Source organism: Sus scrofa, chromosome 10, assembly GCF_000003025.6.
Source record: "Sus scrofa isolate TJ Tabasco breed Duroc chromosome 10, Sscrofa11.1, whole genome shotgun sequence".
In the NCBI taxonomy this organism is placed as follows: Eukaryota; Metazoa; Chordata; class Mammalia; order Artiodactyla; family Suidae; genus Sus; species Sus scrofa.
In genome coordinates this window covers 6,716,967-6,742,299 of record NC_010452.4, presented here as the reverse complement: position 1 = coordinate 6,742,299, position 25,333 = coordinate 6,716,967, and the positions used below count along the sequence as shown (strand labels likewise).

Sequence of the window (25,333 nt, the reverse complement as noted above, 5' to 3'; positions counted from 1 at the left end):
ATTTAATCCCAGATCAGTTTAGGATGGGTTGATCATGTCTCCTTCCCTTCTAATTTCATCTTTTATGTTAACTCGGTTATATGTATATAGCACAATCTTCATGTAGTTATATATGTGTGTATATATTTATGAGTTATTTAGCATATATAAAAATACTTATTTATCTACTACAACAGCTTATTCCTATTTTGTCCAACATATGGAATGGGCATTTAGATTCTTCAATAGCAGAATATTATGTTGGACCACATGTAACAAAACAAAGCAGCCATGACTAACTTGCTATTTATAGATTTCCTTTAATGGTTGAATGTTTCCAAGGGAAGCAGTTCATCTTTTACCAAAGTTATTAAATTTCATGTGGGCTAAAGAAAAACTCACAAAAAATATTTTAAATTTAAAATATATGTAGGAGTCAGAAACGCAGGTTGCAAATCAAATATTAGAAGTTATAAAGGAAAGTCAAATATGCCAATAATTTATTGTTGTCTAAAAAAAAAAAAAAAAAAAGGTTGACCCAGAATTGTAGTTGGGATTCTCTCTCCAACAATTCTAAAGAGGATTCGAGGCCCATCTACCTTCTTGCTAAAGTCTGATAAATGATATGCTTTATTAATAACTTATTGGTTAGTTTATTAAAACTTTGGATGGTAAAAAAACATACTTGACCTGAAAATTCATGTTAGTAAAATTTATCTTCTTGTGTTTCTGCATAGATGTCTGTTTTAAATGAAAAATCATAGTCTCCAAAAGACATAATTTGTTTGCCCATAAATCCAAACTCTCAGCTAAGTGTGTACAAAAAAAATGGAAGAACAAAGTTCCCACAAAAATAATGTAACCTTACTGCCTGGCATATGCAAATTACTTTTGGCCCCCTGCTTGATTTCCTCAAGGTCTGAACTGACTTCTTCTCAGCTCCAGTGGATGCTCCTTCCCTTGCTCAGAGTATTTGCACAGAGCTGTGGAGCTTTGCTTGTTCCTGCAAGAGGCAGAAGTGGAAGCTTTTCAAAATTATGACATAAGAATGGATATACAGACCGTTTTGATAAACCTGAATCACGTCTAAATGGCATTTAAATTGCATTAACACCTACTTGGACAGACGCGGTGAAAGGTCATCACTGACAAGTACCGTCTCCCCTGTTTGCAAATGTCCAATTTGCTGCTTTAACGTGGGAAGGCGCCTCACGCCCTTGCTGTTGCCCGATGACTGTCATGCTGCAAATACCTCTGATGACGGAGCATTTGCTTTGGGAGGTGCCATCGTTCTGAAACGGCCTGAGAGGGAGAGGCCATGTGTGAATGCATTTTTGTTTCGTTGCCTGGTCTTTGCTGTTGTTGATTCAGGGAGAGGAAGCCCACAACGATGAAAAAAAAGGAAAAGCCAGCCACAGGCTTTCTCCACCCAATTGCCATTTTTGTAAAGTGTAGAAAGTGCCTTTATCAGTTCCTTGGACTTTACCAAAAGGAAGTTTGGAATCTCTTCAGAATTTACGTAAAAACAGCAGACACACACATTTTTATTCCTGACAGTACGAAAAAAGCCATGAGCTTTTTCCTTCCATTCCTGGCCTTAGTTAGACTTTCAGAGGATTAAAATGCTAGCTCCCGATAATAAATTTTCACATTGTCAAAATAATTACACAACTAGGGTAAAGTAAAGAAATTAATTACGGATACTTGTAAATAATAAAAAAGTCATTGTGACATTTTCACGGAATCTGTTGTGAATGGTTATTTATAAACGGAGGAGAAGGCAGTGAGGCCATATGATTAAAATGTCAACTTTAATTACAAATTAAAAAGGAACTGGCTGAGGTTGAGAATTTTAGGCAGGACCATATCAGAGTTTAAGTGGCTCCAAAAAAAAAAAAAAATCTGTGTACTATACAGGCACTTCTGAGCAAAGAGCTCAAGGTAGAGTTGGTGCCTTAATGAACACTTGTTGAGTTATGCGAAAACATTTTGGCAATGGGGAGGGAGCTGGTATCTGGACTGCTCTGTTCATTCCTAGCCTTCCATTCTTTTTTTTTTTTTTTTTTTTTTTTTCCCCTTTTTCAGTGGCACCTGCAGCATATGGAAGTTCCCAGGTTAGGAGTCAAATCAGAGCTGGAGCTGAGCCCTATGTCACAACCACAGCAACATGGCACCTGAGCTGCATCTGTAACCAATGCCATACTGGGTCCTTAACCCACTGAATGAGGCCAGGGATTGAACCCACATCATCATGGAGGCGATGTCAGGTCCTTAACTGGCTGAGCCACCACAGGAACTCCCTGGCCTCCCATTCTTGTTGAAAACCAGTCCATGAGTTATTAAAGGAATTTTCTTTCTTTTCTTTTTTTTTTTTTTTTTTTTTTTGTCTTTTTGCCATTTCTTGGGCCGCTCCCGAAGCATATGGAGGTTCCCAGGCTAGGGGTCGAATTGGAGCCATAACTGCTAGCCTACGCTTCAGCCACAGCAACTCGGGATCTGAGCCGCATCTGCAACCTACACCACAGCTCATGGCAACGCCGGATCCTTAACCCACTGAGCAAGGCCAGGGATCGAACCCGCAACCTCATGGTTCCTAGTTGGATTCATTAACCACTGTGCCACGAGGGGAACTCCAAAGGAATTTTCTACCCATTCATTCATTGGGAAAGTATTTACTCAACCCGTGCTATGTGGCAGGCACTGTTGGTGGTGCTGGGTATACAGCAAGGAAGAGGCGGTCTCTAGTGTTGGGAGCTCAGGGGACGTGGAAACCCACTGAGGAGGATACAGATACATCCGTTAGGCAGCTCCTGTCACACCTGCTCCTTTACCTGCCTGCGTCTTCACCTCAAGCGCCACTTTCCTATTTTATTACTTACAGCTGTGCATACCCTGGAGCAGGAGGCTACACAGGAACGCTGACGAGGGCAATAGGAATGGAAAGGAATGTTTGCCCTTGACGTCAAAACTGGAAAAGAGAAAAGTGGGTGGCCGGGTCCCCAGAAGGCTAGCAGTGAGGCAGCTGGTCGATGGTGAGGCTGTAAAGCTGGGAAGTAGTTGGAGGTGTGGGGTTGATGTCGGGGCTGGGAAAACAGGCCCACTTTTCAAGGTCACCTCCAGGGGATTTTCCAGGGGAGGATTTTTTTTTCAGGAAATATGGAAGGAAAGGGAGAGAAGGACCAACAGTGAAAGAAATTTCACATTGTGCTGGCAAGTTTCAGTTTTGTCCTTCAGGAGGCATGGAAGCCAAGTAAGCATTCCGAACAGTAGATCGCATGGTTAGCTGTCACATTTAGAACAAGGCTTGTTGAATAGCCACAGGTAGGATGAAGAGGGAGACACCAAACTTAAGGATTTTGTCTTTTTTTTTTTTTTTTTTTGTCTTTTAGGACCACACCCATGGCATATGGGGTTCCTAGGCTAAGGGTTGAATTGGAGCTGTAGCCACCAGCCTACACCTCAGCCACAGCAACTCCGGATCCTTAACCCACTGAGCGAGGCCAGGGATCGAACCCGTGTCCTCATGGATGCTAGTCGGGTTCGTTAACCACTGAGCCACAACAGGAACTCCAGACTTAAGGATTTCAGCATCCCTCTATCCCCAAAGAAAAGATGGAGGGGAAACCATGGAGGGAAAAAGAAGCAAAAATGATGGACGCAGTTGGGAGGATGGATCTTGCACCCCCTGCATTTACATCCACTTTGATCATTCTTTTCGATGCTACTTCTCCTCGTTGTGCCCTAAGCTACTCTTACGGAACTGTAAATTCTTGGAGGGCAGGGATTGTACCATCTGTGTAGTCTCACGATTCTGAGCACAAGTGCTTCACTTGTCATAGACGCACTAAGTATCAGTGGATTTGAATTCTGTTCCCGTGGAACCCTTGGCAACCTGATAATGTAGGGCTGGACTGAAACTTTGGGAGCACTTTCCCCATCTTCCCATTTCACAGATGAGGAGGCAGCCGTCAGAGGCATTGAGCCACATGGCTCATTGGAAGCAGAGGTGGCACTGCGTGCTGGGTCCACTTGCTCCCCATCCAGTGATATTTGTCTCAGGTGTACATGCTAAGCCACACAGCCTTGTGCTTCCTGTTTGTTATTCCGAGTCAGTGGCACTGGAGCCAGAAGATCTTCCGCAAATGTCTGGTCCCCACCTCACACGTGACTGAGGCGAAGTCAGCTGTGGTTCTGTCTTAGGTTGCTGGGGCTGCTGTAATGGAGTACCACAGGCCGGATGGCTTAAACAACTGTCTCCGCCTTCTGGAGGCTGGAAGTCTGAGCTCAAGGGGTCACGAGGGCCCTCTGCTCCCTGCCTCTCTCCTAGCTTTGGAGAGCCTCCAGCATCCCTTGACTTGTAGATGGCGTTCTCCCTGTGCAGCATCACATTGTTCTCCCTCTGGGTCTGCCTCAGAATCTCAGTCTCTCCCTGTGGATGCTGGTACCGTCAAGTTAGATTAGAACCCACCCTACTGAACGCATCTTAACTCGACCATCTGCAAAGACTTTATTTCCAAATAATGTCCCCTCCACAGCCCAGGAAGATAGGATTCCAGCGGCTTTTGGAGGCTTCGGTTCAGCCTGGCTCAGGGGCCAAGTTAACGCCATTGACCGTAGTGATGGGTGCATCCAGCACCCAGATCCCCAGACCTCAAGGTCACTGCTCCGACCTAGCCTCTTCCCTCAATGACAGTCGACCCTTAGCTCTTGGACATTAACTGTTGCCCACATACTTTTTAAAAGTCCCTTGGCCTTGCAGAGTCCCAGAGTTGAGTCAATATGTGTTTATTTTGGAGGTTTGACTTTTAAATCAAGTATTAGACCAAAAATGATACAGACTCCTTGGGGGTGTCCTGAAGAGGACAGTGTGCCCTCAAATCTGGCACCTGCGCTGGATGGATTTTCCTTGGCCTGTCACACATGGTGACCCCGTGACCCCTTGAGCTCAGACATTTCTCAACTAGCCCTGCCCGTAACAGGTGAGCACAAGCCAGATTCAAGTGCTATTTCTTTTTCTTCCAAAGCAGAAATGCAGCTTCAAAACGATGCTTTTCCCTCCTCAGTATCTATCTAATCCCCAAATGAATCTGAAAACACCCTTTTATAAGATTTTTTTTTTTCTTAGAGCCCCGTATTACATGGTATGGCCTTCCTTTTTTCTTCATGGCCAAACAAATTGTAGGCACATCAAAAAGGAGAGCTTTCCAGGCAGAACTTTCTTGTTTTCAACTCGTACAAAATAAAGGTTGTAGGAAAGGAAAGCCATTAGATGTCCCTCCTTTAAAGCAGTTTCTCCAGACTTGCCGCCATGCCCCCCTCCCCCCAACAATTTGTCTTTCTTCTTGGCTGAGATGAAGGGACAGAGGTGAGGTGGAGGCCAGGGCCACAGTAGTTTGGAAAAGACTAAGGGAACTCTTTCAGCTCCTCTGTAGGCCTTCAGAGGTGCTAGGTAGTCGGGCTTTGCAGAAAGGATGCTCCCTGCTCTTATTCTGCATTCATCTGCCCTCTCTCTGGTCCTTTTTTCAAAGGAGGTTGGCAGTTGTTTAAAACCGCCCACCTACAGAAACAAACAAACAAAAAACCTCCTATCCGCCTTTGGGGCTTTTTCCTGAGCTGCCTCCTGGGAAGGTGTTTCCTTAGCTGCTGCTACCTTTGAATTTTCTAAGCAAGCTGGATTGGGGAGCTAGAAACAGTTATAAAGAAAGCATCACCCCAGGGCCATGGGGGCGTGTTTTCAATTTCGGTGCCCTTGAGTGGACTGGCTGCAAACTTATTCGGCCGTTTGCACAATCAACACGAGCGGTCAGTGGCCAGTCAAAGCCGTACGCCCAGTGAGCCGTGCCCATTCTGCCTTGGCCTGGCAGATACCCCCCGTCCAGCGCGCTCTTCCTCCTTTAGCTTGTCGTGGCTTTCCAGATGGTTTGCTCCGTGGTGAAGACAGTGCTCAGTTCTGCCACGTGGATGTAAAGTCATTTTTGAGTTGGAGTTCTGTCTTTCAGACAGACTCTCTGGGAACCCTACTTGGAATATCAAAACAGAACTAAAGAAAGAGATTTCCTGGCGTTCCCCCCGCACCGCAGTGGATTAAGAATTTAACTGCAGTGGCTTGGGTTGCTGCGGAGGTGCGGGTTCGATCGTGGCCTCCGCACAGTGGGTTAAGGATCTGGTGTTGGTGCAGCTGTGGTGTAGGTCACAGCTAGGGCCCGGATTCAGCCCCTGGCCCAGGAACTTCCATATGCTGCAGGTGTGGCCAGAAAGTTTAAAGGAAGGGAGGGAGGGAGGAAGGAAAGAAAAAAGAGAAATAGATTTCTTATGCAATCCACAAATACTGAGGTAGATGATCAAATTAGCAAGAAAGGGAGCTACCCCATTTTTACCATTATTCTTTCATGCCACCCACCAACCAATTGTGATTGAATCGAAATGACTGAAGTCTGGATTTGGGTTAGGCTAAGAGAATAAACGTAGCATTATAGGTATTGTATCTAACGCTTAGGTACTGATATAGTAGAGAGTTAGTAATTACCATCTTTTCTAAAGAAAATGTTTAAATAAAATGCTGCTGGTAGCACCAGGTGGCTGTTCCAGCTTCACTCAGGTACTTGACCATCTGTTGGTGCTTTTGCCTTTAGCCCCTACTGAGTTCCAGTCCACGAAGCCTATGTCTATGGGAAAAAAAAAAAGAGATAAAAAGGGTCTTAATTTATAAACATGTACATTATAGAATATATAAATCATATATTATGTGTAATTTATGTAGCATAATAAACATTTATAGTATATATATAATTTATATAGTATAAATATAGCATACTATAATTTATGTATCTATATAACATAAATTACTATATATATAGGTACTAAAAGCCCCAGACTTGTATGTTTTGTGAATCCTGGAAGAGATATGTCTGCTCTTATGTGCAAAGAACAATTGACTTAAAAGTAGAGAGTAAGTTTATCACTAACAAGGCTTATGCGTCTGTGCATTTAATGCTAACTTAGACCAAATCTTCATGCCATTGATATTTGCTCCCTAAGTTCCTATAAACACTGAGTTTATTGAGAGAGAAAGAATCTCACTGATGCGGTCACGTTGCTTAGCTTCTCTCAGTGCGCTTTTTTTGTGAGCTCAGTGAGTCATTATGACATGAGTACAGTTTTAGCATGATCTGCTCTGCGTGGAAAAGCATCCGTTTTTGGTGGGACAGAGACCCTACGGTTCAGACACAGTGAACAGGCACGTCGATGCCATGATTAAGTGGCATTCCTGGACACCCTGAAGATTTAAAATACTTGCTTCAGGGAAGCAGCCAAGAAGAAGATGCCTGGCAGGGGTTAAACCCAAATGTCTTCACTGCAGCCTATTTCTGTCAACACTCTGTTCAGGAAATAAACATTTACGCTTTCTGAAATGAAAGTGTATTTTTGAAGTCTAGCCGTCAGATCTTTTTTGCCCTTCACACTTTCGAATGCTTAGCCTTTTTTGTAAGTTGACTGCAAAGTGCATCAGTTTGCCAGGCTGAAAATAAATAAATAAATAAATAAAAGTGCGTGACACGTGCCCATAGCACACTGTCAGCCTCCGAAGTTTCCCGTCAAAGAAGGCAAGAGGGTTGGCACAAGCATGCTTTCTTCAAGCCTGTTACTTCAGGGGTACCTGCCTCTCAAGAAGCTCTTCAGTCCTTCCAATGATGTTATACCCAACTGTCATCTGGTTTATTTGGAGCTCACTGTAGTGCAGATAAACTTGCTATTTAACTGGGGGTCAGAGTAGAGGGTGATTCTGCCAGCAGAATGCCTGAGATACATGAAATGGCCCTGACTCGAGGACGGAGAAGAAGAGAGATCAGGGCTGTCAAGATATGCATGGAGCAGGGCTGTAGCTGGGGAAGAAAAAAATGTGCCACGGTGGCAGTGTGTTTGAAAAAGCTGTAACACGCCTGAACATTTAAAACTATAACCTGTCACACACCAAAGATTAAGATCCCAGGATGCGCAAAACATGCAGTTCGGACGACACCACCGCAAAGCATGTTTCATTTCATTGGGAAAGAGCTTTCTCTGCAAAGAGAGCTAAATGTTACAGATGAGGAGGCCCTCCCTCGGAGCCCGAGAGCTGAAAACACCCCAGATGCCCAGTAAAAGCAGGAACACGTCATTACCCTTCGGACGCAAGCGTGCGTGTGCCAATAGGGCGATGGTGTTTTTAGAAAATTCCTCGGACTCAGGTGTGTTCAAATATGCGTTTTCATTTAGCTCTCTGCCCCTTAGGTTTTTATCCTGTGCTCAGGACTGCTGGTAAAAACATCATTTTATCCCTGGGTCCTTATGTATGTACAATAGAGCCAGCACTCCCAAAGAGCAGGGAGGAAATTGTTGAGGAATTCAGGTGTCACCTCTATTGTGTAGTCAGACTCCTTAATGACCAGGTGAGCAGAGCCCTCTCTTACCGAGGCTGCTGAACTGCTCTCCAGGCATTCGGAAGGCAGAGCTCTTTGTGGCAGCTTCCTGACTGGAGAGGTTTGGGAGGAAAGGGTTAAAGTGTTGCGAGTCAGCTAGACCTAGAAGAGATAGAAGTCCAGACGTTTATTTATATTGTGTAAGGCATGGGTTGTCCTTTTCCCTATGGTTTTGCAAAAATTACACCTCCTCTAATCAGCTTGAAATAGATTTGAGGCTATCAAGCAGACCCTTTGTGCTAAATCCATCTTTGCGTGCTCCCTGATCTCACCCCCCCCCCAAAAAAAAGGAGAACCTTTTCTTTTCCCCTTTCCTTCCCTTTATTTCATTAAGAAGTGAAAGGGAGAAGTTCTTTTTACAGGAACGAATACACATCCAGCCCCCTCCACCCTTCCCCCGCCTCGCCCCCACCACACAGAGCCAACCACATAGAAGAATCAAGTTGCAGGATCAACTTTTAAAAAACGCACTTTTATTTTATTTTATTTTTTGCATAATTAAACCTCAGAGAAATGCGTGCAACATTATGGCTGAAAAATTGTTAATTTGTAAATCACAGGGACAAAGGGGCCCCGGTGCAACTTTAAAGTTTCCGTGCACGTAAATGTCGATAGCCTGCCTTCTCCATCATCAGCACTAAATTCACACTGATGCCTCTTTTCTTCTCCGTATTGATCCTTCCATGAGAACGCAGATTTGTATCTGTTAATTAATGCGTCCTGAAACAGCGTTTGTATTAATCAGGCAGATAAGAAAAATTGGATGCCTGCATCCTCCTGACAACCGTAAAAGTGCTGGCCCTGATAAAATCGTGGATGGACCTCAATAAAAAAGTTCCTCCTTCCACTCAATAAACTAATCATCCTGCTTTTAATTATTCGGCAGAAAGATGTGTGGAGATTGGAGAATGTGTAAATCTATTTACTAACAGCAATGTCTGGGAGGGAGAATAGTGCTGTCACAGGAAGGTGCTGCAGGCTACGCGCTCTGTCCATCTGCTGCTGCAGAAAAACTGCTGCTTGGGAACATGAAAAGGACCAAGAAAACTAAGGCAAATTGAAAAATACCCATCCCTTTTTGCTCCCAACTTTCCTGAAGATAATGTATTTTTGGTCGGTTTCGTTGACAACAGGAATTCCTACTCAGTCTCTTTTCTTGACTTAGATATTTGAACATGCCTGACAGCTTTTACTTGGCCTGGTGCATAGAAAAAAAAGAGCAATATTGTTTGTTTCTTTGTTGTAAAAATTCCCCAAATCAAAAAAAAATGCAGCCAGATGAGATCAGTATTAGATCTGATCTGCTCACATTAGATCATTATTTTTCTCTTTTGAATCTCTTTGGATCTTATGTTCTTCTTTCGAACTTTTGAATATAAGTTGTTACATCTTTAATTCTCACAGGATATTATTAATGTAACCCCACATTGAGATGACACGAAAAAAAAAAAAATGGAAAAAAAGAGGGAAAAAGACTTAGCCAGTCGCAAAGAAAATTGGTTCAGTAATATGTAAGCGGCTTGATAAACAATGAAAATGCTCTTTACATGTGCTTTGAGATCCCTTAAGAAGAGCTCAACTAATCCTTCTTGATGATTTTATTAAACACTTGTAATTAATGGTGCCAAATCTCCAGCAGGCCGGGAAATCGGTTCCTTTCCTTTATCACGCTATAGTTGCTCATATCACATGGGATATGAACAATTTCTGATGAAAAAAAATGATGACAGGCACAGTGACCATAAGTGGGAGCCTAAGGAGGTTGGGGCACCCGTGGGTATTTATGATTTTGGGTAGTAGGGTCAGAAAGGGAGTACAAATAGATCTCATCAGTTGCATTATTAATATTTTCTTCTGTAGAATTACTGGTGGCAGGACCTTAAATCATGGTTCTATTGTCCTCAAAAAACATAGAGATGGTCGGTCACCCTTGGAATTCTGGGCATAACATTGGAAATGAAAGTGGAGTTTTAAGAAACATTTCTTTTTTTAGGAAAAAGTATGTGGCTGTCATCAGGAATCTCCATGAAGACTTGCTCTTAGACTATGAATCTAATCCCTCTGAGATATAAATATATATCTTTATTCCTAAACGGGTTTATTGCACTATTTCGTCTTCCCTATTGAACACATTTTCTTTTTAATTTGTTTTGCATGTGTTTTTCTTAAGTTCAGAAGGGACTTGAAGCATGTATGTAAAAATGCAGAACAGCTTTTTGTAAAGAACTGAAACAGTCATTCAGATAGTTCAGATAAGAATGATGGTTAATATAGCTACACTTATTGAATGCATATTATAAATTAGTGTTTTGGTACATTTTATTTTATATTTTCCCCCAAACACAAATTAAGATACAAGTAAATTGTTTCACTCAAGAAGATGGGGTTCTCTTGTGGCACAACGGGTGAAGGATCTGGCATTGTCATTGCAGCAGCTCTGGTCGCTGCTGTGGCACAGGTTCAATACCTGGGCCAGAAATTTTGACGTGCCTTGAATGCAGCCAAAAGGAAAAAAAAAAAAAAAAAGAAAGAAAAGATGAAATAGTCAGTAGCTCAGTGGGGCTGATGTTTAGATTCAGGATCTGGTTCTGCTTATATTCTACCCACCGCACTTTTAAAATAACTGGATCTTATTATCAAGAATACATCGTGGTGGAGTTCCCACTGTGGCTCAGTGATAAAGAACCCGACTAGTATCCATGAGGGCTGGTATCTGGCCTTTCTCAGTGGGTTAAGGATCCGGTGATTCTGTTAGTTGCTGGGCTGTGGTGTAGGCTGGTAGCTGAAGTTCCAATTGGAGCCCTAGCCTGGGAACCTCCACATGCCGTGGGTGTGGCCCTAAAAAGCAAAAAAAAAAAAAAAAAAAAAAAAAAGGGAAAGAAAGAAAAAGAATAATTTGTGTCTTTTTTAATCTGTGAGGAAGCCAGGCTGCAAAGTAGTTCACCCTCTTTCATAACAGTCACCACCATTTAAAATAGGAATTCTTGGTAAATATCAGTGAGGGGAAATACCCACTTAAGAAGTCTCTCTGGGGTGTCAACATACTCAAAGCCACTGTGCTTGTGACTGTTGTACAGAGATGGTTCCAAATTGCCCTCTTCTGGGTGGCCTAAATTGTTTATTTTCCTTTATTTGGGGTTTTTTCTTTTGTGGGTTTATTTATTTATATATTTACTTTGATATTGTTTATCCATAGTAGGTTTTAGAGATGAGGGGGTTGAAAGTTTGGCTTCCTGCAAGACATTCATAAAGACTTCCACTAGAAGTCAATCATATGTAAAGATTATATGGCTTTTTTTTTCTCAAGTGACAAGAAACAAAACTACTTCGCTGGTCACTCCCCCTCAGCCTATCTATAGAATTTGGAGAAACCGCCCCCAAAGTTGAAGCTGGTTTGTGACTTTTACTCTGCCATTCGCAACATGATCAGGGGAAATTTTTAAGAGCGGCTCCTCAAAGCTCAGCCTAATTTTGACCGTCCGTCGGTGCAGAAGCCGACGATGGTATGAAACTCATGGTGCATTGCGAATGACGGCTTGAAAGTAACCTGATCTGCCCGTCTTCCCACACAGGCTTCTCCACGCTCTCCCTGGCGGATCAGATGAGTCTTCTGCAGAGTGCTTGGATGGAAATTTTGATCCTGGGTGTCGTGTACCGATCTCTTTCGTTTGAGGATGAACTTGTCTATGCAGACGATTATATAATGGATGAAGACCAGTCCAAGTTAGCGGGCCTTCTAGACCTAAACAATGCCATCCTGCAGCTGGTGAAGAAATACAAGAGCATGAAGCTGGAGAAGGAAGAATTCGTCACCCTCAAAGCCATAGCTCTTGCTAATTCAGGTTGGCACCTGACATGCCCTGGCTCCACTGTCTCCCCTGTCACTTTTACCCCTTCCCTTCACGTCTTCTGCAGGGATTTGCTAGATCTAGTTGTAAATTCTGTGAGTCAGCAGCATTCTAATCATTACAGCTTTCTAGTAAAAGTGAGGAAAAAAAAGAAAAAAAATCAACTTCCAGGGGATTGTTTTTACCTGTTTATTAAAAGCTGTGGGGAAAAAAAAAAAAAAAAAAAAAAAGGAGTTCCCGTCGTGGCGCAGTGGTTAACTAGGAACCATGAGGTTGCGGGTTCGGTCCCTGCCCTTGCTCAGTGGGTTGACGATCCGGCGTTGCCGTGAGCTCTGGTGTAGGTTGTAGACGTGACTCAGACCCTGTGGTGCTGTGGCTCTGGCGTAGGCTGGTGGCTACAGCTCCGATTCAACCCCTAGTCTGGGAACCTCCATATGCCGCGGGAGCGGCCCAAAGAAATAGCAAAAAGACAAAAAAAAAAAAAAAGCTGTGATGCTTTTACCCCCTGATTCATCTACGAACTTGAACCACGGCAAAGCGAACTTGTCTGGAATTGATGGCACTCTCGGATAAAATTAGCTCTGTTGTCTTTGTATGTGCAAGTGAAAATAAGGATAAGTTCCAAAGACAAACTCTTTCCTTCCCACCCAAATGGAAATTTTGTCATTGGAATAATATAGGTAGCGTTGCTTTTCGTTTTGGTAATCAGAGAATACTCTGTTTTCTTCCATTCTGGGAATTCTCTAGAAGTCCACGTCTGCTGAAGGAGTAGTTCCCTCAAAGGTATTACCCAGACAGTAGGGGTTAAGAATTATGAGAATAAATGGTCTTGGCATTAGAACTGCAATGAGCTAAAATAGGGAGCAGCCTCTGATAAGTAAAAATCATTGGTGCTTTGTTGTTCTCCCTTTGTGCCTCTGCAGATGCTTTATCGTGGTCTTAAGTCTCTTTTAGCATTTGCATGAAGTCCAGGATAGATCCCTCCGTAATGACGTGCCGATCTTTAGATACCTGGATGTCAATAACACGCTCTGATGCTATGTACCATTGACAGTCACACCGTGCCCCTCCATCTGCTTTTGTTTTGACCCTATCTTTGAACTTTATCTTGGTTGCCGGCCAGTAGTTTTCCCTTTAATTACAAGAAGGAAACTGTCAATAAAATCTGTTAAATGGGATGCAATGAGTGGCTTGAATGGGCGGGCGGCTATTTGTTCAAATTCTGCAGCATTCAAGGTATTGACAGTTTGTTTTCTGGGGCCATATGTGACGATCAATCTCAGGCTGGGCTCAGCCGCGCTGAAAAATGAAAAACCAGATTGCTTTTGCTTACTTGTGGATGACGACTTTGTGATTTGGCGCGGTCCTAGTGAGATGAGACCTTCTGCCCAAATTGCCCCCATGAGATCGGGGATGCGTGACTGTTTTTAGAAATAATTTTTAATTGATTTTGTAATTAACAGTTCATCTACAATATTGATGCATGAATCCTTGGACTGATAGGAGGGAAATTGTTTTCAGCAATGAAGTTGTACTTTCCTATTTGTCTTCCTAATGGAGTTTAGCGTTTCACACTTTTAATTGCGAATATAGCCCTCTTCTTCATCACAGCCTTCAGTCTCCCACCCCCTTCCCTGTGAAACTGGAAAATATGACTCGTTATGACACATGGCAGCACTGTCATAAACCCGGAAGGACCCTTTGCCCTGCTCCCTGGAAGGCAAAAGTGGGAGATGGGGTAGAGACTTTCGGAGGATGTGTTACTTTGCCTGGACTTCACGTTAGAGTATCTCCCATAATTAGATGAGGGAAGGGATTGTGCAGCGATGGTTTGGGAAGAATTTTTATTTGGCAATCCTACAGTGATTCCAATTTATAACAGTTACTTGGTTAATTATTTTTCAAATGCAGCCAGTGTGGTCTGGATCTTTTGTGTCTCAAATGGCTTTTTTGAATTATCAGCTAATCACGAATGCTGAGCAATGTGAAAACTTTATCATCAGAATTGCGAAGATTTTGTAATTTTAGATGTTAAATGTATACTGTATGGCTACGGATTATAATTTAGAATACCTGAAATAATTAATAGCAGCATTTCTGTCTCTGTTGTTTAGAAGTATAATCATTAATATTTTTGATATATAGATATTCGAATCCCATGTTCTCTGCTGTTAGGGGGAGGAAGTGACCTACTTTCAAGCAGTGACTGGTGGTTAGAAAGTCTTTAAAGAACCAGTCGGTTTATTTTTCTTGTTTTAAGCCAGAAGTAGTCAAGAAACGCTTTTTTCCTTGTATCGTCATATTCTCTAGCATTTCTTTTTTCCCAAAAATGTCTCCACATTCTGACATCTTTCGGCTTCTCAATCACAAGAAAAATTAATGGACTCAGAGTCCATAGTAAGGGAGAAATGCATAAACAGTTCTTTAAGGACTGTTTTAATGTTTAAATTGTGCCACCTCTCCTGTGTTGTATAAATGCGGCCTTTCCCTCACCCATCTAACTCACAAGCCCCACCATTCCAGCTTGGAATAAACCACTCAGAAAGTCTTTTTTTTTAACTGCCAACATGAGACTATTTTATTCCATTTTTTTAACCATTATTGGGAGGACAGCAATAAAATTGTAGATTCAATTTTACGCAGAGCCAGCGTTTTTTAAACTGCTCAGAAATCCATCAATGTGAAAATAGTTTAATATTTTTCATAAACACCACAAAAAAAGCTTGTAGAGTTTCTTTTAGTATTGAGAAATTTCAGATTAACGTCAGTAACTTTTGTTGGGGGGGGGAATCTATTGTTGTGTAATTTATATCAGCATCTCCTATTCCCCAAATGGCTGTAGGTGTTAACAACCATTGTCTCATTAATCTAAATTTCAGCTTATTTTAAACATCTGTCTTTATTCAATAATTATAAATGTTGTACTTATACTTGGGAAGCAGGGAATTGGCTTCCTGATAATGGCCGTCATATGTTTTGTAGCTGTGTTTCTGTCACATGTGAATTCAGGAATATTTTATAACGCCAGAAAGCCACTGACAATACATTTCCCATCTTCGAGTATATAGCCCCAAACCCCAAGGTATCATGAGCTAATATGGTAGTTCTCACATTCAAATATTTGCAAACCCTAAATAATTGTTCTCCTTATTTTGGAAGGTCAAACACTAATAGGCTCACTCAAACTACCTAGTCTGTCTTTTGGAGCACCAGCAACCTCTGGAGCAGAATTGCATCCTTGATACATTTCTGTGGGACTGACTTCAAGAAGGAAAATCTAGGAGTTCCCGTCGTGGCACAGTGGTTAACGAATCTGACTAGGAACCGTGAGGTTTTGGGTTCGATCCCTGCCCTTGCTCAGTGGGTTAAGGATCCGGCATTGCCGTGAGCTGTGGTGTAGGTCGCAGACGCGGCTCAGATCCTGCGTTGCTGTGGCTCTGGTGTAGGCCGGTGGCTACAGCCTGGGAACCTCCATATGGCACGGGAGGGGCCCAAGAAATGGCCAAAATACCAAAAAAAAAAAAAAGTTTTAGCATTGTAATTGTCAGGCCCCAGTTTTCTCCCATGCGTGCCAAGAGGTTTAGTAGACCCATCTCCAGAATTCTTTCCATTATGGGGATTCTCTGATTCTAGAATTCACATCGTGTCTTTTCTGGGAAAGCATAGTGAAATATTACCACAAACATTTTGGGTAAGATTGTATCATATGTCCTGTTCTCTCCATTAGTTCTGCTGGTTCTTATGTCTAAATTTGTTTGAAACTCTTATCACTGGCCCCAAGGTAATACACGGTGCTTTTTTTTTTTTTTTTTTTTTTAAGAGAGAGAAAGATTAAAAAGTTTAAGGTTAAGATTTACTTTTTTTTTTGTCTTTTTTAGGGCCACACCCACGGCATATGGAGGTTCCCAGGTTAGGGGTCTAATCGGAGCTACAGTGCTGGCCTACAGCACAGCCATAGCAACACCAGATCTGAGCCATGTCTGAGACCTACACCACAGCAATGCCAGATCCTTAACCCACAGAGCGAGGCCAGGGATTGAACCCGCAACCTCATGGTTCCTAGTCGGATTCGTTTCGGCTTCACCACGACAGGAACTCCAAGATTTACTTTTAATCTGATTGATCATTCTCTTTGGCTTGAGTTGGGAGTCCTTCAAGCTCCATATAGCTGTGCCCTCACATCCCAGCTCCACCCCCGCCAGCCTAGAGCCCTGTGAACTCAACCCATTCAAGAATAAATAGAGGAGTTCCCTTGTGGTGCAGTGGTTAAGGATCTGGCACTGTTACCGCAGCGGCTTGGGTTGCTGCTATGGTGCAGCTTTGATCCTTGGCTCAGGAACTTCCACATACTGTGGGCATGGCCCAAAAAAAAAAAGAGTAAAATCTTAAGTGGAGGTTTTTGTCCTTTTTACTTCTATGCTGTACTTCTGGAGTAATAGCATCGATTGATATAAAGTCACAAGTAATACTTTGGTCACCAACTTAAAATCATCGTTATGCTCACCTCATGACAGTATACTTGTTCTGAAGGACAAGGGGTGTCCGTGGATCATGTGGTGTCATTTCAAGGGATGAAAAAGTTTCCGATTGCCGCTGGAGACTGGAACAGGGCCAGATGGAATCAGCGTATTTGGACCCTCATACAAGTTTGAACTCGCGTTTCTCAGTCTCGTTCCAGTATCAACGTCTCTTAGCATAGGCTTTTTATTTTTATTTATCTGTTTAGCCACACCCACAGCATGCCCCAGTTCCCGGGCCAGGGATCGAATTTGCGCCACTGCAGAACCCAGAGCCACTGCAGTGACAATGCTCTATCCTTAAGCCAACTTCACCCTCTAGCAATTCCAGGGTGGGCTTTTTAGATGTGTTTTTCCTAATGTCTCCAGCATAATATTAATTAATATCACAAAATACTATATATCTGTTCATGAACTGCGTATACATGCATTTTACCTAAAAAGAGAGACTTCTTTCTCACTCTCCAGTTCCAAATTTCATCTCCTTTGAGAAAGCATGGTTTAGCTCATAACCATTTTCTTCTCTGCAACATGGCCCAGTGAGTTAAATAACATCTAATCTCTCCTAACTGGCCTGAAATTTTTCTGTCAGCTACTTTTACGAGAGGGTGGTGAGTTTGGTCTTATATTTAGTGTATGGTATGATGATATATTTTGTGTGTGGTGTGTGTGTGTATTTGTGCTGAATTTGTAATATAGAAATATCAGAGGTCCCATTATGGCTCAGCATGGACATAGTGTCCATGAAGATGCAGGTTCGATCCCTGGCCTCTCTCAGTGGGTTAAGGATCTGGCATTGCCAGGAGTTGCAGTGTAGGTTGCAGAGGTGTCTCGGATCTGGCATTGCAGTGGCTGTGGTGTAGGCCGGCGGCTGCAGCTCCTGATTAGACCTCTAGCCTGGGAACTTCTATATGCTTGGGTGCAGCCCTAAAACACACACACACACACACACACACACACACACACACACACGGAAATATTAACATCGCCACAGATCTAAACAACTAGGATAAAAATAACCTCTTTAGCTCTTTAGTATCTACTGGGTCCTCAAACAATGGTACTGAAATTTTGACCAATTTTGCTGAATTGATAACTCAAGAGATAGTTGTAGTAAGAGATTGTCCTTTTCTAGAATCTTTTCACAGACATGTCTATTCTATTTTTCAGCCTCTGCTTGGGAATCTCATTTGATTCCACAGCGTGCCTGTTTGGGGGGACGTGTCCCGAATCGTTTTGCAGGTAGCAGAACGGAGCTGATAAACACGCCCGGCTCCTCAGGGGCGGGGCTTGGAGCCCCTGTCCCTCACTGTCAATAAGTTACTTCTGCTTCACAAGCGAATATCCCATGTCTTTAAAAGGGCCATGTGTAAGCCTTTAGCCAGTGCGCTTTCACGTCTGCCACCCTAAGTTAGTCCTCTGAGTTTCCTTTAGAATTCTGTCCCTAGTTCCTTTATCTTGCTGTCTTCTTGGACTTATATCAAACCACCCGGGAAAGTGATAAAAAGTATTGGAGGCAAAGTGTTTACCAGATTATAGCATTTTGTAAGAAATCCACAGGGATAGGTCTTTCATGGCAGGTAGACATTTATTCTAAACTTTTACCCAGAGCAAACCCTAATTAATACTATCAGGTAAATAATAAATCAGAAGTATGCCTTTCCATCTTCTAGTCCATGTCTCTTTCGTTTTTACTCAAATCTGTCTTCACTCTTGGGAGTATTTTATTTTAGATGATCTATTTGGGAAGTGGTTTTTTTTTTTTATTGCAACCTTGAAATTTCATGAATATTATGATAGTTCAGAAATGGTATGTAAAAAAATAAAGCTGGTGCTTGAATGTGTCTTATGCTCAGCGATCACAGTGCCTGACTACAATATGGGAAATATTTGCAGCAAGCATCCCTGTGCTTCCATAATAATCATGAGCCCATGAAATCCTCTGCAGTTGCTTTACTTCTAGGAGTAGTAACAAAACACCGTTTTCAGGTGTAGGCCCTTCGATAAGGAGCCGTCCGTCTGTTACGAAAGGTCGTTGGCACGGCTGGCACGGCGCGCATCCTTCAGGAAGTTGTGGGAGGTTGAACTAGTTACCGCTCATGCTGGTATCCGCATTCACTTCTCAGTGTAACTGACCCTATCACTTCTAGTGAAAAGAGTTAGAAAGCTTCTCAATAAGCATACGATACTGGAGGCAGAGGGAAAGCCTTGAGTCCTTGTGGAGTAACAGGAAAGATCTAGCACGGAAATTTGATGACGGGAGGTAAACAGAGCCAGTGATGCGGGACTTGAGAGGGAGGCCTGGAGGGAAGAAGCCACGGGCCACGAGGGTTTTCCGTGGTTCCACATTTTATATAAATACAGCAGGAGAGTGACTTGTGTGGCTGGTGTGAATGTAAGAGAGAGCAGACTTGATAGCCCGAGCAAGAAATGGGGAACACAGACCTCCAGAAAAACAAAAAAAATGTGTGTCTCAGTGAAAAGCTGGTGGCATCAGAAGTCCTGCCCTTCTCAGTGTATAATCAGTTATTATTTCTGTTTCCAGTATTCAAGTTATAAGTTCCTCTTTCAGGTTCATCCTCTTTTCAGGTTCATCACCTCTCATCTGTAGCAAAAGCCAGGGCGTGCGACCTGCAGAGTTCCCCGCGGTCTGGACTTTGCAGACGACCGACTCTCCGTGTAGCTCATGGTGCTTCTCTGCCCCTTTGCATCTTGTGCGGGTTGGCAACCGGCTCCAAAGGGCTCACTCAGATTCCCGTTCTAGACCCATGGGTGGGGCGTTGTTCTCTGGGGGTCACATGACGTCTGGTCGCCACACTTTTTGGGATGACAGGCAGCCGTTGGTGTTCCTGCCCTGAATGCATGCTGGTGTGTGATTTTAACCTTTCTTTCTTCATTCTGTAGTTGGGATACTGAGGCAAAGAAGGTGGGAGCATAAGGAGTTAGGATACTGATGCTCTCTCATCTCTCATTTGGTTCCCAGGGACCCAGACTGAAGGGGAAAAAGCAGTACAAATGCTTGATTATTTCTATCTATTCATCAGTTTTCAAGCTAAGGAATCAGCACCCTGTCTTTTTTTCAATGTCCCTATAAAGACATGTATTTAAATATATTCAAGGGATTTCAATCAATTGCAATTATAAGTCCTTTTTCAAGTTTAAATTGTCCTGTCTGGATCAGAAGGAGCCTCTTCAGCTAGCATCTGGAGTCTTCTTAAATGATTTAGTATTTGTAGAAACTCTCCCTCCTATTTATTATGATGAGGTGTTCCATACTCACCTGAAGTAATTTCTTTTTGTCTTTTAGGGCCGTACCTGTGGCATACGGAAGTTCCCAGGCTAGCAGGTCGAATTGGAGCTGCATCTGAGACCTACATCACATCCACAGCAATACCCTGAATGAGGCCAGGGGTTAAATGTGCATCCGCACATCAGGTTTTTTTTTTTGTTTGTTGTTTGTTTGTCTTTTGTCTTTTTAGGGCCACACCCGAGGCACATGGAGGTTTCCAGGTTAGGGGCCAAGTTGGAGCTGTAGCTGCTGGCCTACACCACAGCCACAGCCACGCTAGATCTGAGCCTGTCTGCAACCTACACCACAGCTCACGGCAATGCCAGATCTTTAACCCACTGAGCAAGGCCAGAGATCAAACCCGCAACCTCATGGTTCCTCGTCAGATTTATTTCTGCTGCTCCAAGACGGGAACTCCTCACATCAGGTTCTTAACCTGCCGGGCCACAATGAGAACTCCTATCTTAAATAGTACTTGGCTGGGGCATGGAATCCAATGACAGCCTGGGTGCTGGTGGTACCCCTTACTGCCTTCCTGGGTTGGCCATCCTTCCTAGACTCCTTTAGTGAATAGACGGGGACACACATACACACAGTAATCCTGATCCTGTGTGTGTGTGTTTATTTGGGGATCGCTTGTCACTTTGTTTTTTGGTAGGTGTGGTCACTGTGTCTTTAGTTTTGCCATCTAGTTGTTCTGTTCTCTTATCTCTCAGATTTGGAGAGATTAAAAGTTTCACTGCCACCACTGCCATCTGCCTAGAATACATGATACCTGTTTTTAATCAAAACTTTACGATTGTCACCTTTTTGCGAACGTGAAGTCTAGCTCTCTACGTTAATCAAGAGCCATTTCACCCTGGCGGTCAATCCGTGTGCCCTGGGGTCTCAGCTGATTGTAACTGAGAGGTTTACTTCACTAGACTACTTCTAATTGTATATGAAAATCTGAAGACACAAACTCCCTTTCAGGAGATAGACTTTTGCTCACTTCTCTCTTTTTCATCATATTGCCTTTCATTCCTTTGGTGATTAACGAGAGTCGCATGGGTGCTGCCCCACTAGCCCTCTGCATGTGGGCAGCTTACAAACACTGGAAGAAAGCAACACCTGTGTCTCACAGAAAAGGTTACTCTGTGAGCTGGTTTACGTTATGTACCAAACGTGCCTCTGAATGTGCTGGGTCTCTTTCTAATATTCAATTCCATCCTGTCAACAAGATTTGACACCACTGAGAAAATAGTGCCGAGAATCAGCTACGAGTGCTAAAGACCATTCCCAAACAGAAGTTGGGGTTTCTGGAGGAGCTCTGCCCAATGTCACAGTCATAGGGATATTTTTACCATAGAGAAGGGCAGTGTTTTATTCCAGGTAAGATGTAAAAATAAGATCTTCTTTTGCAATGGCTCTAAGTTTCCCTGAATTTTGCAACTATTAGTATATGGATAGTTAGCTGTCTTCCCAAGTAAATAATCTGAGATAGACATGGCCCTTTAGGATTCCACTTCATGGAAGAAAATACTGGAATTTAATGAAAGATTCTTTTTATTATTAGCTGTTGAAATTTAATATATGGGTGAGAGTGTACATATCATTTGAACTCTGGTTATTTTTTAAAATCTTGATTATTTTAGAATAGCATTGGTTTGCCTTATTGTCTGGTTTAGCAGTTCTCAGCCCTGGCATGGCCATAGAATCACCTCGATTTTAAAAAATACTGCTGTCCTGCATCCAGCTCCAGTTTTCTGATTTAATACGTCTGGCTTGGTCCCAGGCATCCTAGTTTTTGTTTTGTTTTGTTTTGTTTTGAACAATTCTCTTGTGAATTTTGTGTTCTGAATTGCCCTGTCTAGTTATTTCATAAACCTATGATTTCCATTATTCACTTTAGCTGGTTCCCAGCTAAAATACTGAGGTAATTTTCTTTAAAACATAAAGTTAAAAAACCAGCAGCACCAACAACCAAAGTTAAATAATTACACAAAGTAATGCCAGTTCTATTGAGCTTGGCATAAATGTATAAATTTAGCCCAAAGAACAAAACAGAGATTAAAGCCACGGAGCCAGAACTTGAACTAGGATCCCTAATGGAGATTAATATTTTCTTCAGCAGTCTGCCAGCTGAATCATGGTCTAATTAAATAGTTCAGATTTAGTGAGTTTGCATTTAAAGTATTAGCAGATCCGAGAATGGGTAAAGCTAAAATGAGTTAGAATCTTTTCTGTAAATGGGAAGTTAAATTATCATAGTAATTTGATTAAATCATTTTTAAATCTCTCCAGCTAAATCACAGCCTTTAAAGAATAGTTTGAAGTCTTAATTGCTGTTTGTGAGCATAGCTCTCTGCTATTTGTTCTCGCCTCATTTCCTGTGACATCCTATAATATATCTCCTGCCGGGCAAGAGTAGTGGGGAAGGGGAGGCTTGGGCCTGGGGGCTGAGGTGACTGTACAGCTGACTTCAAGCATTTAAAGATCTGCCATGTCGAGGGAGGAAATGCATCCGGTATTGTTCCAGTGATTAGAACCAGGCGCAAAGGATGGATGTTGGAGGCGGACTTGGGAAAATATGAAGACATTGCTGAGAGTTTGTTCTGTCCCTTATAAGCTAGAATGCTCGACGTACAACTGGCAATGTCTTCAATAGAAATGCTATAGAGGGATTTTCTTTTTCTCTTCTTTCCTTTTCCTTTTTCTTTTTTCTTTTCTTTTCTTTTTTTTTTTTTTTTCAAGGGCCTCACTTGCAGCATACGGAGGTTCCCAGGCTAGAGGTCAGATCAGAGCTGTAGCTGCCGGCCTACACCACAGACACAGCCACGCGGGATCCGAGCCACATCTGTGATCCACACCGCAGGTCATGGCAATGCCGGATCCCCAACCTCCTGATCGAGACCAGGTATCGAACTGCATCCTCGTGGATGCTACTTGGATTTGCTTCCATTGCGCCACAATGGGAATTCTGCTATGACAATCTTCAATTAACAACCCTTTCCTCAACACCTACAACATAGCCAACAGCTCTGTACTAGATGACTGACTGTAGATGATTTTCTATTTATTTATTCTTTTTTTAAGTGCCCAGCATCTTACACAATGTCCACCAAATGTACGTATGTTGACCAAAAATTTTTTTTCAGTAATTAACATAAGTATAAAAAGTAGTTTGGTTAAATAAATCAATTGAACACACATCCTCTGGATACTAGTTGGGTTCGTTTCCACTGAGCCACAACGGGAACTCCTAGAGGAGATTCTTGATGAATGTGGAAAGTTGAGTGAGACGAAGTCAGAGGACAATTTCAAGCCCCCCAAAACGGGGGTGGGGGGTGAATACCATGTCCAGTGTTATAAATTCTGGCAGCACACACTTTGATTCAATGAAACCTGAGTTTAAGCCTATGCTGATAACTAACCAGCAGTACCACCTGCTGTGCAGGCTGTTGGGAGATGAATTCACTGTGTCCATAAAGTGTTTACCAGAGGCCTCACCCAAAACAGGTACTTAATAAATGGTACATTTATTATATACGTTCTGCTTTTTTATGTGCATTTTTATTAAAGTATAGTTGATTTTCAATGTTTCATCAAGTTCTATTGTACAGCAAAGTGACCCAATCGCACACAGTTCCCTGTGCTGTACAGTAGGATCCCATTGCCCGTCCATTCCAGATATAACAGTTTCACCCTAAAACCCCCAAAATGCCCATCGATTCCAATCCCTCCCCTCCCTACCCAGGAAACCCCACGTCTGCTCTTCCTGGCCGTGACCTGTTTCTGTTTTTTGTTTTCTTGTTTGTTGTTATTTTTAGATAGGATCATCTGTTCCATAGTGTAGGTTCCACAAGTAAGTGATATCTGATGGAATTTGTCTTTTTCTTTCTGGCTGACTTCACTTAGTACGAGAGTCTCTAGATCCATCCATGTTGCTGCACAAATGGCCTTAGTTTGTCTCTTTTATGGCTGAGTAATATTCCGTTATGTATATGTACCACATCTTCTTAATCCATTCCTCTGTTGATGGACATTTAGCCTCTTTCCATGTCTTGGCTATTGAGTGCTGCTATGAACTAGGATGTATCCTTTTCAGGGAAGTTTTGTCTGGATGTATGCCCAGTGTGGAATACTGGATCATATGGTGGTTCTGTATTTAGTTTTCTGAGGAACCTCCATACTGTTTTCCATAGCGGTTGTACCAATTTACATTCCCACCAACAGTGGAGGAGGGTACCTTTTTCTCCACACCCTCTCCAGCATTTGTTATTTGTTGACTTGTTAATGATGGCCATTCTGACAGGTGTGAGATGATACATCATTGTAGTTTTGATTGCAAATTATTATAAATATTACTTATTTCTCTAAAATTAGTGATATTGAGCATTTTGTCATATGCCTGTTGGCCATCCGTATGTCTTCTTTGGAGAAATGTCTGTTTAGGTCATCTGCCCATTTTTCAATGGGTCTTGCTTTTGTTGTTGGGTTGCATGAGCCGTTTGTATATTTTGGAGATCAGGCCCTTGTCTGTTGCACGCTGGCAGATTTTCGCCAACTCTGTGCATTGTCTTTTTGGTTTTTCTAATGGTTTCCTTTGCTGTGCTATATTCTGCTTTGCATGTGTGTGTGTCTTTTTGTCTTTTTAGGGCCTCACCTGTGGCATATGGAGGTTCCAGGCTAGGGGTCTAATTAGAGCTGTAGCCACTGGCCTACACCGCCACAGCCACAACAATGCCGGATCTGAGCCGCATCTGTGACCTACACCACAGCTCATGGAAACGCCGGATCCTTGACCCACTGAGCGAGACCAGGGGTCGAACCCGCAACCTCATGGTTCCTAATCGGATTTGTTTCTGCTGTGCCACCATAGGAACTCCTATGTTCTGCTTTTTTAAAATCAGTATATGTATTCTGCTTTTTAAAAAATCAGTATATTTATTCTACTTTCTTAGGAAATCGGTCTGGTTGGAAACCAGTGATTTTTTTCTCATTTTGTCTCCAGAAGGTACAGTTCCCTTTTTCCTCATCCATTTCTCCCCTGGGTTCACTTAGAGTACTCACGTTAGTCCCAGGGGAAGTTGGGTAAGTCCACCTCCCCTCTGCTCTCTAGGTACAGGTCAGTCTGTAGATATGCACCATTGGTGTGTGCTGTATCCACCATGTAGAAAGAAAAAACATCCAGTTTTTTGTGACTTACATGGCCAACCCCTGGACAACACTGGAAACTACATGTGCTTGTTTCGAAGAGAA

At 42.6% G+C, this 25,333-nt stretch overlaps 1 protein-coding gene across 26 annotated transcripts in view; it reads left to right on the top strand.

Annotated features, from left to right (window-relative positions):
* ESRRG (estrogen related receptor gamma) overlaps window positions 1-25,333 on the top strand; it is a 660,805-nt gene that overhangs the window by 629,120 nt on the left and 6,352 nt on the right. For all 26 annotated transcript variants that reach the window (XM_021064111.1, XM_021064112.1, XM_021064110.1 and 23 more), the window contains one exon: window positions 12,011-12,280. In XM_021064111.1, the coding sequence (XP_020919770.1) occupies window positions 12,011-12,280 (270 nt within the window). The remainder of the gene's footprint in view (window positions 1-12,010; window positions 12,281-25,333) is intronic.